The sequence below is a fragment of the Serinus canaria genome, chromosome 1A (genome assembly GCF_022539315.1).
Source record: "Serinus canaria isolate serCan28SL12 chromosome 1A, serCan2020, whole genome shotgun sequence".
Lineage (NCBI taxonomy): Eukaryota > Metazoa > Chordata > Aves > Passeriformes > Fringillidae > Serinus > Serinus canaria.
In genome coordinates, this window is record NC_066314.1 from 12,132,752 (window position 1) to 12,147,668 (window position 14,917).

At 40.0% G+C, this 14,917-nt stretch overlaps 3 protein-coding genes across 9 annotated transcripts in view; 1 reads left to right on the forward strand and 2 right to left on the reverse strand.

Annotated features, from left to right (window-relative positions):
• Positions 1 to 406, reverse strand: part of FBXL13 (F-box and leucine rich repeat protein 13) — a 65,042-nt gene extending 64,636 nt beyond the window's left edge. The window contains 1 exon segment of the mRNA XM_050985677.1: positions 1 to 406. Coding sequence (XP_050841634.1) covers positions 1 to 406 — 406 coding nt within the window.
• ARMC10 (armadillo repeat containing 10) lies at positions 308 to 7,749 on the forward strand. 2 transcript variants are annotated; one of them, XM_030237838.2, is made up of 6 exons: positions 308 to 667; positions 1,906 to 2,051; positions 3,179 to 3,313; positions 4,590 to 4,766; positions 5,765 to 5,836; positions 7,026 to 7,749. In XM_030237838.2, the coding sequence occupies exons 1-6, from the start codon at positions 526 to 528 to the stop codon at positions 7,275 to 7,277; spliced, it is 924 nt and encodes a 307-aa protein (XP_030093698.2). In that variant the 5' UTR covers positions 308 to 525; the 3' UTR covers positions 7,278 to 7,749. The 2 variants fall into 2 exon arrangements, with proteins under 2 accessions (XP_030093698.2, XP_050841418.1); XM_050985461.1 differs by having other exon boundaries at positions 550 to 667; positions 1,910 to 2,051.
• Positions 7,088 to 14,917, reverse strand: part of NAPEPLD (N-acyl phosphatidylethanolamine phospholipase D) — a 24,569-nt gene continuing 16,739 nt past the window's right edge. For 4 of the 6 annotated variants that reach the window (XM_030237837.2, XM_050985449.1, XM_050985446.1 and 1 more), the window contains 3 exons: positions 13,885 to 14,531; positions 12,333 to 12,447; positions 9,968 to 11,068 (listed from right to left, as the gene is read on the reverse strand). In XM_030237837.2, the coding sequence (XP_030093697.2) occupies positions 10,940 to 11,068; positions 12,333 to 12,447; positions 13,885 to 14,531 (891 nt within the window). In that variant the 3' untranslated portion in view covers positions 9,968 to 10,939. Of the gene's footprint in view, positions 7,231 to 8,687; positions 8,800 to 9,967; positions 11,069 to 12,332; positions 12,448 to 13,884; positions 14,532 to 14,917 lie in introns of those variants that run through there. The other 2 variants (XR_007780209.1, XM_050985437.1) reach the window with 2 other exon arrangements.

The following is a 14,917-nucleotide window of genomic DNA, read 5'->3' on the forward strand; positions in this document are numbered from 1 at the left end:
CAGGGCTCTGCTGAGGGCCGAGGGGGACCGTCCGTGCGGGAGGGTGGCGGTGGCTCTCTGCCACAGATGTTACCGGGGGACTTTGTGGTCCCACCGGCTCCAGTGGGACCAGGCTGCCGACCGCCTGGACACCCAGGAGGTAGCGGAGGGCCAGGGGCGGCGGAGACGCCGTTCCCCCACCTCGGGGATGATGTGCCCCCGGCCAGGGGCTGCCCTGGCGCAGGAGCGCCCTTCCTGCCGGCGGGCCGCCTCCCCGAGCGGGCAGCCTGTTTGGGAACGCGCTGCGGGACCAGGCCGGCCCGGAGCGCGGGTGATTCCTTCCTGTAGAACAGAAACGGCAGCGCGTCGCTGTCACGCAACGGCGGAGCCTCTCCCGCGCCCCCATACGGAGCTGTGGGCTCGGCATCCTTGCGGCACCTCGTGCGCAGCCCCCGCGTCCGGGGCCCGAGGGAAGGGCAGAGCCGCGGTCGAGCCGCGCCGGATGGGGCGGTGGCTTCCGCGGGCCACGCAGCCGCGGCCGGGGCGATGTGGGAGCCGCGGGGCGCGGCGGTGAGGGCGGCGACGGTGGCCCTGCTGCTCGGGGCCGGCGCCTGCTACTGCCTGTGGCGGCTGGCGGCGGGCGGGCGGCGGGGGCGGCGAGCAGCGGCCGCGCGGGGCCCGCCGGCAGGTGAGGGCCGGGGCAGGGCAGGGCAGGGCGGGTCTCGCCCCTCCGGTGTGCGGCGGGGCCGGGGGAGGCTCCGCGGGGCCCGGGGAGCTCCCAGCCCGCAGCCCTGCAGCGCGGCTCGCGGCCCGGAGGTGGCTCTGCGCCCTGACAGAGGCGGTGCCACAGCCCTGAGTCCCGGCCCTCCATAGCCATGCGGCATTTGGGGCACTCTGGAGTGTGGTTTATTTTCAGAAAAGCCTATTTTATTTTTTTTTTATTAGTCGCCCAAAGCGCACGTCTGATCAGTGTGTTTACTTATGTTATTGCAGTTATTTGTGTTCCCCCTATAATTCAAAGCTGAGCGGAATGTGTTTAGACGAGGATGAAAAACGTGTGTTTCATTTCTGTGTTTGAAGTGAGCTATTGAATCATCATAATCGTAATTAACTTTGACCTTTTTTTTTTTTTTTTTTTTTTTCCTTAGCCCCGAAAGAATACTGTAGTGTTTGCCTGGTATGATGTTGGATGTAGAGTTGAGGAATTTAAAGCACTGTTAGCTTCTCAGAAGTCATCTCGAGTAAGCTATGACTAGTCCAACAGTCACAGATCAGGTTTCATGGCTCTTCAGCTGATCTATTTAGAACACTGAATAGTTCTGCCTCCGACGTGGCTGAAAATGGCCTTTGATAACATTTGTTGCCCTTTTATAAAGGTCAGGTACTCCATAACATCATCCTGACTCAGAAGCAGCCTTCCTCCTTGTTTTGAGTGATGCCACAATCAGCAGAGCTCCTAACATCGTGGCTGTTACTTTGTCAAAGGACCTCAGCGCCAAAGTGTCATAATTTCTGGAAGTAGTAGTCTGTAAACTGGAAGTTTTGTTTCCTACAGTGCCCAGACAGATTTCCACATTTCATTTTGGGGACAAAAAAAACCACCAAGCCATGTTTGTTGAATATTCCTAATAATTTTGCAGAGGAAATTTGCTATTGGTTAACCAGGAAGTAATGCACCTCAACCTCTAATTGTCTGTTCCTTTTATTCTCCACTTTCAAAAGAGGTAATTAGAGGACTCAGGAAAAGGATGGAAATCTTAGTGTCATAAAACAGTCTTTTTACCATGACCTGATGATTGGGCACAACATTAGAACAATATGTCCTACAACTGAGAGCTAAATTTCAGCTTTGTAAAAACATTAAGTAGCAACTAAGTGAAATGTCTCAAACTTAGTATCAAGTATTTAATTTCTAAATGTTGACAGACAGCAGTCCTCCAGTGTCAACCCATACCATGGATGTGGATGCTCTACAGAAACTTATTCATTTGCTCCAGGCCACAGATGATCCATTAATTCAAGAGCAAGCTTTAATCACTCTCAGCAACAGTGCTGCCTTCTCTGTAAATCAAGTGAGTATTGTTCTGTGGAAGACAACAGTGTCCAGTCTGGCAGAGGAGAGCTGCTGTTTTGCTAAAGAGTGACACAGGACTGAAAGCTAGGACAGCTTGTGCTCTAAAATCCATTTCATGTCTTGCCTTAATTTCTGCTGGTTCAAATAATATAATTCACCACCTTCACAGAATTTATTGAATTATAATGTTTGGACCACCCAAAGTCCTGTACTTCAAAAGTGCTGTAAATATATCTTTTGTTGCTTACAAATATGTAATGTTAATGAAGAGGTTGAATACTAGGTTAAATACTTTCTGGTTCAGATCTAAAATTTAGTGAGATAAACTGTATTTCTTGTCCCTCACAAAGTTGTGTGCTCTTTGCACATTAGCAATTTTACAACTATCGAGGCCTCTCCAAATCATTCGGACATAGAATGCAGAAAAACTTTGAGCTGGATGCCAATTTTCATGCCTTTTTAACAGGTTAACCTCCAAGGTCCCATCCTTTTTCCTACTTACGATTGCCATCTATTCCGGCTTCTCAGAATGGCTTTCTTAATAAAAATTTCTTAGAATGCAACTGGAGCATAAAGCTCATTAGTCCATTAAAATATATACCTTTTTAGGAGCAGTATTTTTTAAAAAAGACAGTTAAAGTCTAAGCAAGAAAGATTAAAAACAGTAATAAAAACAAGTGTAATGGAAAAAGTTTCAGAACCTCTAATAATATGAAGCTACATCTTGAAATTCTGTCCTATTCAGGCAGGACTTTTAGGTACTGCAATCTGGCTCAGTTCTGTTAACTCATTATCAAGTAATTTCCTTTTATTCTTTATAATGTAAAATGCTTTAAGCATGCTTTGCAGACCAGATTTTAAAAGCAAAGGTGATGTACTATTGTCAAATAATAGCAACCTATACTTTTGTTCCTAAGCAGAACCCTTCTTAGTTTCAGTAAAGCAACAAAGCAGTTGTTTTGCTAACACTGCTTTAAATCTGCTAACACACTCTTTAAACAGAGCAGTCAATTCTGAATTCTTCATTCACATACTTCATTTTTGTCAGTATGGAGACATTGAAGGAATGCTTCAGCATTTCAACTGAATTTTTAAAAATCCTATTAAATATCTTCTATATTTCAGGATATAATCCGAAATTTGGATGGTCTTTCTGTTATTGGAGGGATGCTCTTCAACTGTGTTCCCAAAGTTAAAGAAAAAGCACTAAATGCACTTAACAATTTGAGTATGAATATTAAAAATCAGGAAGAGATACAGGTAAGATTCTTAATGGGAAAAACCAAAGTAACCAAGGCAAAGAGATAGTATAGGTCCTTAAGTATATTTGTTAAATACAAGCCAGGATGCCAAAATGCTTTGATGACAGACATACAAGTCAGCAGATCTGGATGACTGACAGGATAACTTAGAAATGCATTGCTTCACTGGCATTTACTTTTAAAATAAAAGACATGAACCTATGCAGTTTGTGTTCAGCTTTCACAAAATACTATTAAACAGAGATTGTGCTGTCAAGATTATAGCAAAATTATGTGAGGTAAGATGATTTCCAAACATGCCTACAACATCAGCAGTAGCTGTTTAACAGAATGGATTGCAGACTGAACTTGCCAGGACTCCTTAGGTGAGGGAGAAGAAAAGAGTAATTGAGCCCCTGGGTTTGTACAAGACCAATTTTTCAGGTGATGCTTTCATCTTAAAAGAAAAGCATCTTTAAATTATAAAAAGTTCCACTGGTAAATATAGTACATGCTATGGATATGAAAGGACTAAATATCTAGAAAAAAGAAATCTATCAGATCAATCAATAGATCAAAGTGCCCAAGTGGTGAGCTGAGGCAGATTTGAAGACTAACTAGTTTGTTTCAGTAGCTTGATTAAAAGGTAATGTGACTGCATGTGGTAGTTTGCAGCATCTTTAGCAATAAGCAATTTTTATTAAGTAGCGCTTGTCAATATTTGTCTAGGTGTATAAGAAGAAAATAACTTTTGGTAGGGGTAAATTACTTTTTTTTTCCTCAGTTAGGACTCCAAGATTCATTGTATACTGTCATCCAGAAGAAAAATTGGTAAAAATAGTAGTTAATGTCAGTTGTCACATCGCTGTTCCTACAGTGTGCTCCAGTAAATACACCACATGGCTGGGAGAAAGGATTTCATTTCAAAGCTTGTCCTTAGCTTGTTCTCAATATTTAAGATGTTAGTTACTTATAAGTGATTTTCTAAACAACTCCTTAAAGCAGTTGTGTCACTTCTGAGATGGAGGCGAAGCAATTTACGTTTTCAGAGCAAGTTATGTTTCAGGAAGATTAGTGAGCATAATGCTGTGTGGTCTACTTCTGCCATGCACTAAATGTTTGAAATATTCAAAATAAAAACAAAACAAACGTATTTCCAAGAACCTTCACCATTCAGCCAGCAATGATCAGGAAGGATTTATGTTACTGTAGCTAGGCCATTGATACTATTTGTGACAGAAAATATACATTTATTAAAAACAATTCTCTCTTTATTTCCTCCCCCCTTTCCCCAGGTATTTATTACACAAGTGTGTGGGACTGTTGAGTCAGCTCCCCTGAACTCTGAAGTGCAGCTAGCTGGACTCAGGCTGTTGACAAATATGTCTGTTACCAGTGACTACCACCAAAAGATGATAAACTCAATTCCATGCTTTCTTCATTTGCTTTCAGAAGGAACTGAAAGGACACAGGTACTGGGTACTGTTATTCTTACAAGCCATTTATGAAGCTGCTTTGCTTGCCTTGTTTCTTAACATTTTGGTAAAATGGTTTAGACTGTGCTAAGAAAAAACCCAATATTCATTAATGATAACAGATTTTATGCGTTAAAATATGGATCTGTATTAGTTTCTCAATATAAATGCAAAAACGGGTGAGTGAAAGGAATCTTGGTAGTAGAACCATCAGGCTACAGCTCTACCAAAGCAGTGCAAGGTGCCCTGTGATTGCCCTGTGCCTTTGCCATAGCAACTCCAGAATTCTCTTCTGCTCTGAACATTGCACTGCATCACAGAGCAAGGACAACCTGCATGGGAAAGGCTTCACTGATGCATGAATCTCTGCAGGGAAACATGCCAAGCAGTGATCCCAAGTTATGGACTTTAGTTCCATTATGCTTATGACACCTCTGGCAACCTTAGTGACTGCAAGTGGAAATCATGCTTATTTGTGGCTTGTTGTAATACTGAAACGAGCTTCAGTTAGGGACCAAACTCAGCTTTATTCAAGATGTTGTGGTACCATCAGTGTATGTGGTTGCTCTATCAGATCAAAACCAGTTTTCTAAAAAATACACTTCCACTAAACATAACACACCTATTGTACTTAAGTACAGGAAGTAATATGGCCTTTCCCTAGTGTTTAAAAACTAGCATCACAAGGTCCAAGAAAGCACAAAGGCTTTGAGTCATTTTAAATGCAGTACTTAACCATATTCCTTGTATTGTAAACATATTCTCCATTTAGCCTAGGATTTGTTTATGGGTCTTGCCTTATTTTGATGTTTAAGTCAATTTGAATTTGCTTCTAACATGTCTATTCCTTGGTTTTCCCATACCAAAATACTCAAGATATTGGTTAACCCATTTTGCCTTTTCCTCCCCAAGTCAGCTTTGACATTATTGATACGCATTACAGCTTTACTTACTGTTATGGAGCTTTTAATGAACTTGAACATTCCTCACTTCAGATTCAAGTTTTGAAAGTACTTGTGAACTTATCTGCAAACCCAGCCATGACAAGACATCTTCTCAGAGCTCAAGTAAGATTCTTGCTGCTTCATTTAATTTTTGTCATATATACATGTGTACCAGTTAAAATATTGCATGCACTAGAAGAATTTTAATGTATTAGAAATATATATGCAATTCCAGAATAAATTCTAGACACTGCTTGGTTCAAATCAGTAGCTAAGTGCACATTTTTCATGGGTGGGCTTTATTGCAGAGGGTAGTGTAATACAGATACTGTACTAAGAGAGGGAGAGGCACAGGGACTTGGAGACAGTTGATTATACTTCCCGTGTACTATTCCAAATAATCAATAACTTGCAGAAGCCTGTTCTAACCTTCCCGTTCCACCAAATGGGTAATACCATGAACTTCAGTTTGTATTATGTAAAAGGAACCCAAACCTTAATTTCCAGACACACAGTCAGTTTATAGATTGAAAACTATCAAATAGAACCGGTACTGTAAGTGATCCTTCTCAACTGCTGTTTCTATAGCCAATTACTGGACCAAACCCAACCAAATTCCACTGGAATCCCCACCCCTTTATTCAAATGCAGCCATAAAACTGTTGCCTCTAAGTGCTCTTTCCCTGTGCATTTACTTATTTCTTCATGGAGAAATTTGTGTGACATTTGCTGTGTTGGCCTTGGAACACAGGTTTCTTTCAGTTTCAATTCCTCACAAACAAAGTCAGGGGCTGGAATGGTACTGCATCCTCATCCCCATTCCCAAAGTAACTTTCTTAAAACATGCTGTGGCTTCCATTTCTGAGCTATCTGCCATGAGCAAAGCTAGTCTAGATAATGCCGTCTTTTCATTATTCAAATGAGGTTAGCATAGCTAAATATTCAATTCTCTGTTAGGGGTATAATTTTTCATTCATCAGATATGCTAACAAAAACATTCAGGGCAAAATCAACGTGGCTGAGAAGGAAAGGGGACCCTCTCTTCCAAATGGGAATTTTCCAGACAGCCACATTTTGGAGATTGAAAATACAAAGCATTTATTAGCCCACTGATGCACAGGCCAGTCTTTTCTAGAGAGAAAATATGCACACTGTGCAAGTTTCTGACAGGAGTTCACAGCATACTGGGATGTCATACAATTTCTGCTTTAGATGGTTTAGGTGTACATTTTTTTCCATCTTCTTAAGTTCAATTTAGTTACATGTACTTACTGTGGGTGACTAAGTATGGACTATTTCTTCAATATCCTAGGTGCCATCATTTGTGTTACTTTTGGACAACTGTGCAAACAGAGATATTCTGGTTCGAGCCCTGGCGTTTGCAGCAAACTTGAAAAAGAACATGAACGATGAGGAAGGCACCAAGATTGAGGAATACAGTGAAGACTCAATTTTCTTCACACTCAGCAGGGACTCTGCCCCATTTGCTCAGAGACTGGCATCTTTGCTGCATCACCCTGACACAGAAGTGAAAGAGCAAGTTGTGAGAATATTAACACAATAGTGCTGTTTTCTTAAAACAGACTGACCTAATGAAAATATCTAATCTTGGCAATGCTAGGCTAAGAAAGACTGCAACAAGTAAACAATACAACAATGATGGAGAAAAAAAAGCCCTAAATACTATCAGATATTTTTTACAAGCAAGAGAAAAGAAATAGCTTAATTATTACTGACAAACCACTGCACAGTTGCTACATTTATGCAATGGAGGCAAACAGTTTAAAACATGAAAACATTTATATGTAAAATGAACATTTTAAATGAATGAGTGAAATGAAAATATCCTTTGCAATGTCAAAGACTTTTTTTTTTTACTTTAAGTGTTTACAGCTGTTGAATAAATACCTCATTAGAATTGTGCATTAAAGATTTAGTAATTGAAGATTAGGCATTTATATTTTATTAGTCTACCTATGAAAATGGTACAGCTGAATCTTACAAAATAATATTAAATAAAAACAATACCAAACTATCATTGGCTTCCTACAGAATTAGTATCTTCAAGGAATGCTGCATACTAAAGTCACCAAACCTGGGTTTTTTCATCGTACCTGTATGGAATTTATTCTTAAACTCTATTTTGTATGCTTAGTATATCCACTCATTTAGCTAAACTGCAGTGCAGATAACCACTACTATGAAAGGTTTCTACACTTGAACAAAAATTGAAAGGATTTATATTGCTTTAAAATTGTCACTTTAGGGAAAGCAGACATATTTTTAAAAAGTATTTTATTAAGAGTCAAGGGTTATCTGCAGCTGCAATTCAGCAGTCTCATTCTTATTAAGAAAAAGTCTACAGGAGCAGTATCATAAACATTTTTACAAAAGCTTCCAATTCTGTAGTAGCCCTTGGGCTTCCTTTCCTTGGATATCTTTACTCCTTTTTTTTTCTGCAACTGGAGCATCACTGGAATGAATGCTTCTGCAGAATTAGCCCCCATAAAGTTTTAGTCAGCAAACCCGCATTACTTCAAAATGAAGTGGAATTCCATACAAACATCACTGTAAAAGAACCTGAACAGAGTTTATTGATGAACAGAAACGATACTAGAAAATACTTCTAAAACCAAACTACTAAAAAACTTCCACTACAGAGAAACTAAAAAAAGGTGTCAGATGTAAAGGCTAGGAAAGTTTTTCACTTTGTTTCATTTTTAAGAGAACTGTATCACCTAAACTGTTACCAAGTGCTTCATCTTTCTAATTTAGCATACTCACTGCTCTTAAAAAACATTACTATCTTCTCTTTCTGTACTACAATAGATACTTATTTTCAGAAGGTGCCTTTGCAAATAGCTGTAACTGTAAGAAAAATATGACCTTGAAACTGTGACACACTCATGCCATGATCAATACAGGAGTAAAGCTACACATATCTAATTTATCCACGTAGGTAGTTTTAACTCACCAGGAATACAGTTAAGGCAGAAATAGAAGTTGGCATGATTCCCAGTCAGAAACTTGACAATTGCTGCATTGACAGTGAACTTCCTTTTCTCCTTCCCACTGCTCCTAAAACACTGTACAGTTTGTAATAAGCAAGTTACATTACAATCACTTAATGTTTTGCAGCTTTTTGTAGATTTAATGTTTTCGGCTACTGAATTTGACTAAGTAAAGACTATGCCAGACACTAAGAATTTACACACTCTCCTCTCTTGACAAGACATAAGGACCCGTCTGTTCTAGGTATAGCTGATACATGGTTTCTTAAGCTCAGCAGAGATGTTTACATGTCCCTTTCCGTGTTCTCCAACCTAAAAATAAGTTTTTTCAGTATCATCTTTTTGATAGAGTTTATCTCTTAGCCGTTGTTTTAACAGCTAACACAAACAAGAGACCTTTTCTAAAAATACATGAGAATTTGCTACAGTGTTGTCTCAGTTTTCTTTTTCTGGTCTAGAAAGAACTATTTTTAAATGCTTTCTTCATAGAACAATGCTGCTGGGATGTTTGAAATCAACCAAGACTTTCCAATGTGCCTTTATGCAAAGATGTCTCATTTTTTATCACCTACCTCACACCTTTAGTGAAATTTTATCAGCACCAAGCAGAACATAACTGTCACCATTCTAGGTAGAAATGTTGTGAATTAACAGATCCAAAACAAAACATGTCATTACTGACATTTAGTTTCTGATGCATGTAACTCAGTATATCTCTGCTCTATGGCTGCTTAGCTAGGTGTTCTGTATTTTAGTTCCACTCTTTCTGAAGTATGTAATTTTAGAGAATAACCTATTGATGATTATAAAAATGGGAAAAGAAAACAACCCACAACAAAACCAACCTTAATCCTAAACTTATCCTTCAAAGTACTCAAAAGTTCTTGCAGCTTGGTGTCCTCCACAAAATTACAAACAGGTAATATACACTGTATCACCCAAGTTGTGATTGAAGCTGTTGTGTAAATACAAGAGACTTCATCTGAAAAATCCCCAAAACTGAATAACAGGGTAGTTTTAAGCCAGTTTTGATAACTGTCTATAGTTAAAAGATTACCTCAGTTGTTCCTACCATGAAATCTCATTAAGTGGTTTTAATAAGTTGCCAGAAATTCATGCCTTTAAATAATATGTCCTTTTTATATATATTTATCTTTGTGGGATATGAAAATAAAATGTTCAGCAATAGCAAAAAAAAAAAAAAAAAAAAAAAAAACAACAAACCAACCCACACAAAACATGATTTGCCAATGAAATTATGAAGGAAAATAACAACACTTTTTATTGGCAACAATAGGCTTTAATTCCGTAAATGAGCAAGACAATTTGATACAGACACATTTGGCCAAGTTTTATAACACTGAACAATGCTGTAATCTCATTCGACTTTAAAATTATAGGGAAGCTATTAGAAAAAATACCACAGCCCTTGCTTAAGATTTTCTACTGGGGAAAACAAAAAAAGGTACTTAGAAAAAGGCTGAGTTAATGCAAGGACAAGCGACATTAAGAGGTTTTTCCACTTCATGTGCTGCAATTGACACATTCAGACCTAAATTAAAAACACAGACAAAACAATAAAAGTGTGCAGGTATTCTGGCCAGCAGCTAGTTTTTACACATCCATGATGCAATATTAAATTATCTCTTTCTTTAAAAGGCACATTTCTTTGATGTAAAATACAGCTTTTGTGGTTCATTAATGAAGAGTGAAACAATTTTACCATGCTTGTGCTTAAACAACACAACTGTATTGGAAGACTTCACCCCACAAAACATATAGTGAAGCTGTATGAAGGTTGTACATCAAGGTACAGGGCATAACCTGAAGACTAACAAGTGGGAGATGACAGTCTAACAATGAATAATTCAAGTCAGCCATTAATCCTAAGAATATGTTCTGTGCTGAAGTAATTATTGCTGCAGCAGGTAAGATGAAGAGTTTAAAAATAATTTTTTTATCAGTGGTGAACATCAGAGCAAGTTATTCCCAGACAACACTTAATATATAAATCACTTTTAGATCACCTCTCTAAATTTATAAACAATATAACTAGTAAAGTTTGTAATGAAATTGGTATGCAAGCTTTACTTCTGAAACTGATAAACCTGGCACTTAGAAATCCAATTCAATCTCAAAAATGTATTGTGTACATTATGTTAGTATTGTTACATTAGTTCAAATCAAACAGGGCTTACAAGGAACTGACGCTGTTTCAGTTTTCAAACCGGTCATTTGTATTCAAATTCCGTGATTCTCCATGGCGTAAGACAAAGAAGTCATCTTTTTTCAAGCCATATCTTTCAAGAGCTTCGTTCAATTTAACTGGAGGATCCAAGTAATACTGAAAAAAAATGAGAATAATATGAGGCAAAAGATACCACTGCAACATTTTTTGAAGGGAAAAAAAAAAACCCTCGAAAAACGGGAGGAGGAGAAGGATATTTGTCAAATTAAAATGTTTGGGTTCATTTGAAGTTTTTGAACGATAAGGACGCTGATTTACAGCTGCAGAGTAACTAGCAAGGCTCAACTTGTGAGCCCCAACTCGGTCGCCTTAACGCAGCAATAGATCCCTTCGCTGGAAGCGCGGCCGCCAGCAGCCGGCGCTTCCCCTCGCTCTGCAGCCCGCGCCGTCAGCGGCCCCGTCCAAACGCTCCCCGCTCAAGTTACCGCTGTGTATTTGTTACATTGCCGAAAGGCGCCGTCAAGGAGAAATCATCTGGTTTTGGGCTCCTAAATACACAGTAACTTTTGTACCGCGGGCACTAGCAACACAATTTATTGGAAACACTGCGGACAGGAATGTTCTATCCACGCACCGCATCCTATGTTCCCTCCGTGCTCTGCCACGAGCAGCTGGGAGGGAGCATGGACGGGACAACACTTGACAGATCAGGTGATCACACTATCAGGAATTAATTAGGAGACAAAGTGGTGCAACTGATGCAAAAACAAAGTTGAAAAACAGCTACCAGACAATATCAAAACAAATGTAGATACTTTCTATTCACTTCAGTTTCAGTTGCTGTGAAAGTATCTGGGTAGCCTTCTTATTAGATCTGTGGACTTGGGGGTGTGTAAAGAGAGGAATAAACCATTTTCAAAAATCAAAACCATAATAACTCAATTTTTTCATATCCTTTCTGGTTTTAACTTTGAATCAACTATTAAAAATACTGTTTATATATTTACTAGACAGACATAATTAATAAATACTGTTTGACCTACTGGCATGCAGTTCTTACTATCTCCAAGTAATGCACCAATCAGTTTGGTTTTATTACTGCATAACATAATGCATAACACTGCATAATACTGCACGTGTCCTCAGCTGTTATGTTCCTCAGCATTTGGATATCAGAAATCCTCCACATTTGCTTCAATAATTCTGTACTTTCTTAACCATGGAAATATTTTATGTAATTGGTTCTGAAGAGATAAGCATTGTTTTGAACAGCAGTATATAGAGTAACAATTTTCACTGATACAAAGTTGACAATTTAAGTTTGCATTTACAGATATGTAGGTTAAACTGCACAAGCAAAGCTTCACTAATGACAGTCTAGTCCTTGGAAATGTGAACTCACGTTAGTGTTGCAATTTACCTCATTTGCTAAAGCAAAGGTCCCCCAATGAATTGCTACAGACTTTTTTGCTTGAACGTCAATATGGATTCTTACTGCTTCTTCAGGATCCACATGCTGGTATTTCATAAACCACCTACCAAAACAAAGAAGCACTTTTTTGTGTCACCTAATCCAGTGCAAGATTTCTCCTTTACTGCCATTGCAAAGTACAAAAAGAACTATGTGCTCACCTAATCAAAAAAATCATAAGCATGTACACCTGGACAACATGCAAAACACTCAAGATGAGGAAACTAACCTATACCAACATACCCATCAAACAGCAGTTCATTTATTGTACTCTCTTTTTGAAGGATATTTTCTTATCTCTATTTTCAATAGGTTAAGGACGTATTACTGGTGCCCTGAGGCATTAGGGCCAAAACTTTAAATCCACCCCTGAAAGAATTTGGTGCTAGCAGTACAAACCAAAAAGTGTGTGCTTCAGAGGTAGCCCAAGGGAACAGGCAAAACAGAAGAGAGAACTTGGCAATTCTTGAAAGATACAGAATTTTTTACCATGCTATTTAGATTCCCATCTTTTTTTCTCAGTCCATACATTCTTTCCTTCCAGCATCATAAGAGTACTATAATCTAAATGTTTTTTCCAAAAGGAGGAAAGTTATCTCTCCTGAGCAAACAGATTTTTCATACTCTATAAGCAAGTCATCCTTCTCTCCAGATAAGTTGCAAAATCAAAGTAAATACTGAAGCAAGAGAAAAATGCAGCAAATGACATACACTGGAATTGGCTGGATTAAATGGTGCTGTGTTGTGGTGTAAAGCTAGGTTCTGCCCCTCAGCTGTGACTACTTCCTCCTTGCCTGTCCCCTGCCCGGTCCTGATTACTGTGTCAAGATCCACATTCCAGCAAGGGTATCGTGTGATTGGCAGAAGTTCAAAAGATGCCCTTCAGGTCTGTAGTCATTGGCCTGTCCAGGTGTCATTGTTCCCTGAGACCCTCCCCCTCCCACCTGGTTGGTGGCTCACCTGTCCTCCCTCCCACCTTCCTGTGAGATTAAAGGCGTTGAAGCCATGCGGTCGGGGTCTGTTCGGAGCAGTACTGAGATCCGGAACTGTAATACCTTGGAATAAACTCTGGATTTAACCCTCCGGCAGAACCCGTTCTCTTTCTCTTCACTATCACCTGGACCTTTTCCACTAGAGGTAAACTGAGTTCTGCTTTGCATGGGCCTATTTCGAATGCTTAATAGTAACTGCCTGCAAGCCGAAGGTGTCTCTGAGGAGAAATATCCTCAGTAGTCACCACTAGCTCAAGAGCAATCAACAGTGCTGTTTCAGAAAAAAAAGGCACAGAGTAATTCCAGATTTTTACTCAACATTTTTAAGGGAAGAAAGACTGCTGATTCATCCTTGCTGTCCTTAAGTCTGAGGGAAAAGCTCTCCAAAAACATCACACATACACATACTTTTTAATAAAGTACAGCTATAGTTTTAACTTCTGGGTGTATTTTTTATCATCAGTACATAATTTCATTTACGTATATTGCTCAAACTCTGATTTTCTTACCTTGGCTCATAAGCTCCGATGGGGATGGCTGCAAGATCAAAAGGTCCAAACCTTTTACCTATTTGTTCAAAAGCAAAACAATATCCAGTATCTCCTGCAAAGAAAAACCTATTCCAAGGTCCCAAGACAGACCAGCTGCCCCAGAGAACCTTGTTATCATCTGTCACAGTCCTTTTGCACCAATGCTGGGACGGGGTGAAGACAAAAGTTACCGCATCGTGACCAGGGACACAGTTCTCCTCCCACCAATCCAGTTCGATCACATTCTCACAGCCACACCTCTGCATCCACGGCAGGAGCCCCAGGGGCACAAACCAGCGCAGCTCGCTCCCGAAGCGCTCGTTCAGACTGGCCACGCTGTTGTAGTCCAGGTGATCGTAGTGGGTGTGGCTGATCAGCACCGCATCTATCCTGGGCAGCTGCGCTACTGTGCACGGGGGCCCTCGGAAGCGCTTGGGACCCAGCAGCTGAATAGGGGAGGCTCTCTGGCTGAAGATTGGGTCAGTGAGAAATACAAGTTCATCCATTTCCACCATGACGGTGGCATGTCCCAGCCACGTGACTCGCATACCAGCTCCTGTCTTCCCAGCATCTTCTGGTGCTTGAACGAAGTAAGGTTGTAACACTGGGAGTTCTTTGTCGAGTTCCTGGCAAAAAAAGAACACAATATGCATGAGGGATTTCAGAATTCATTTGCCATGGAACAAAAACTGCATACAAGGCACAAATCTACACAGTCAAGACTTGTACTTTGTTTATGCTTTTATGCAGAGTACTGCAGCACACACCAGATGCCTTTTTGATGTCCATTATCCCATGGACATTCCTAATTTAATTTTAGGTCTTTGCAACATTTACACTTCTCTGTCAAGAAAGAAAAGAGAGTATCCCTTCAGGCCAGGAGACTTGATAGAGTCGGGGGGCATTGCAATGAAAGCACTGCAAGGCACTAACAGCATCCCAGAAAGGGATTCCTTCACCTGAAAGAGTATGTATACACACCCACACACAGCGTGTTACTTAACAATACTCG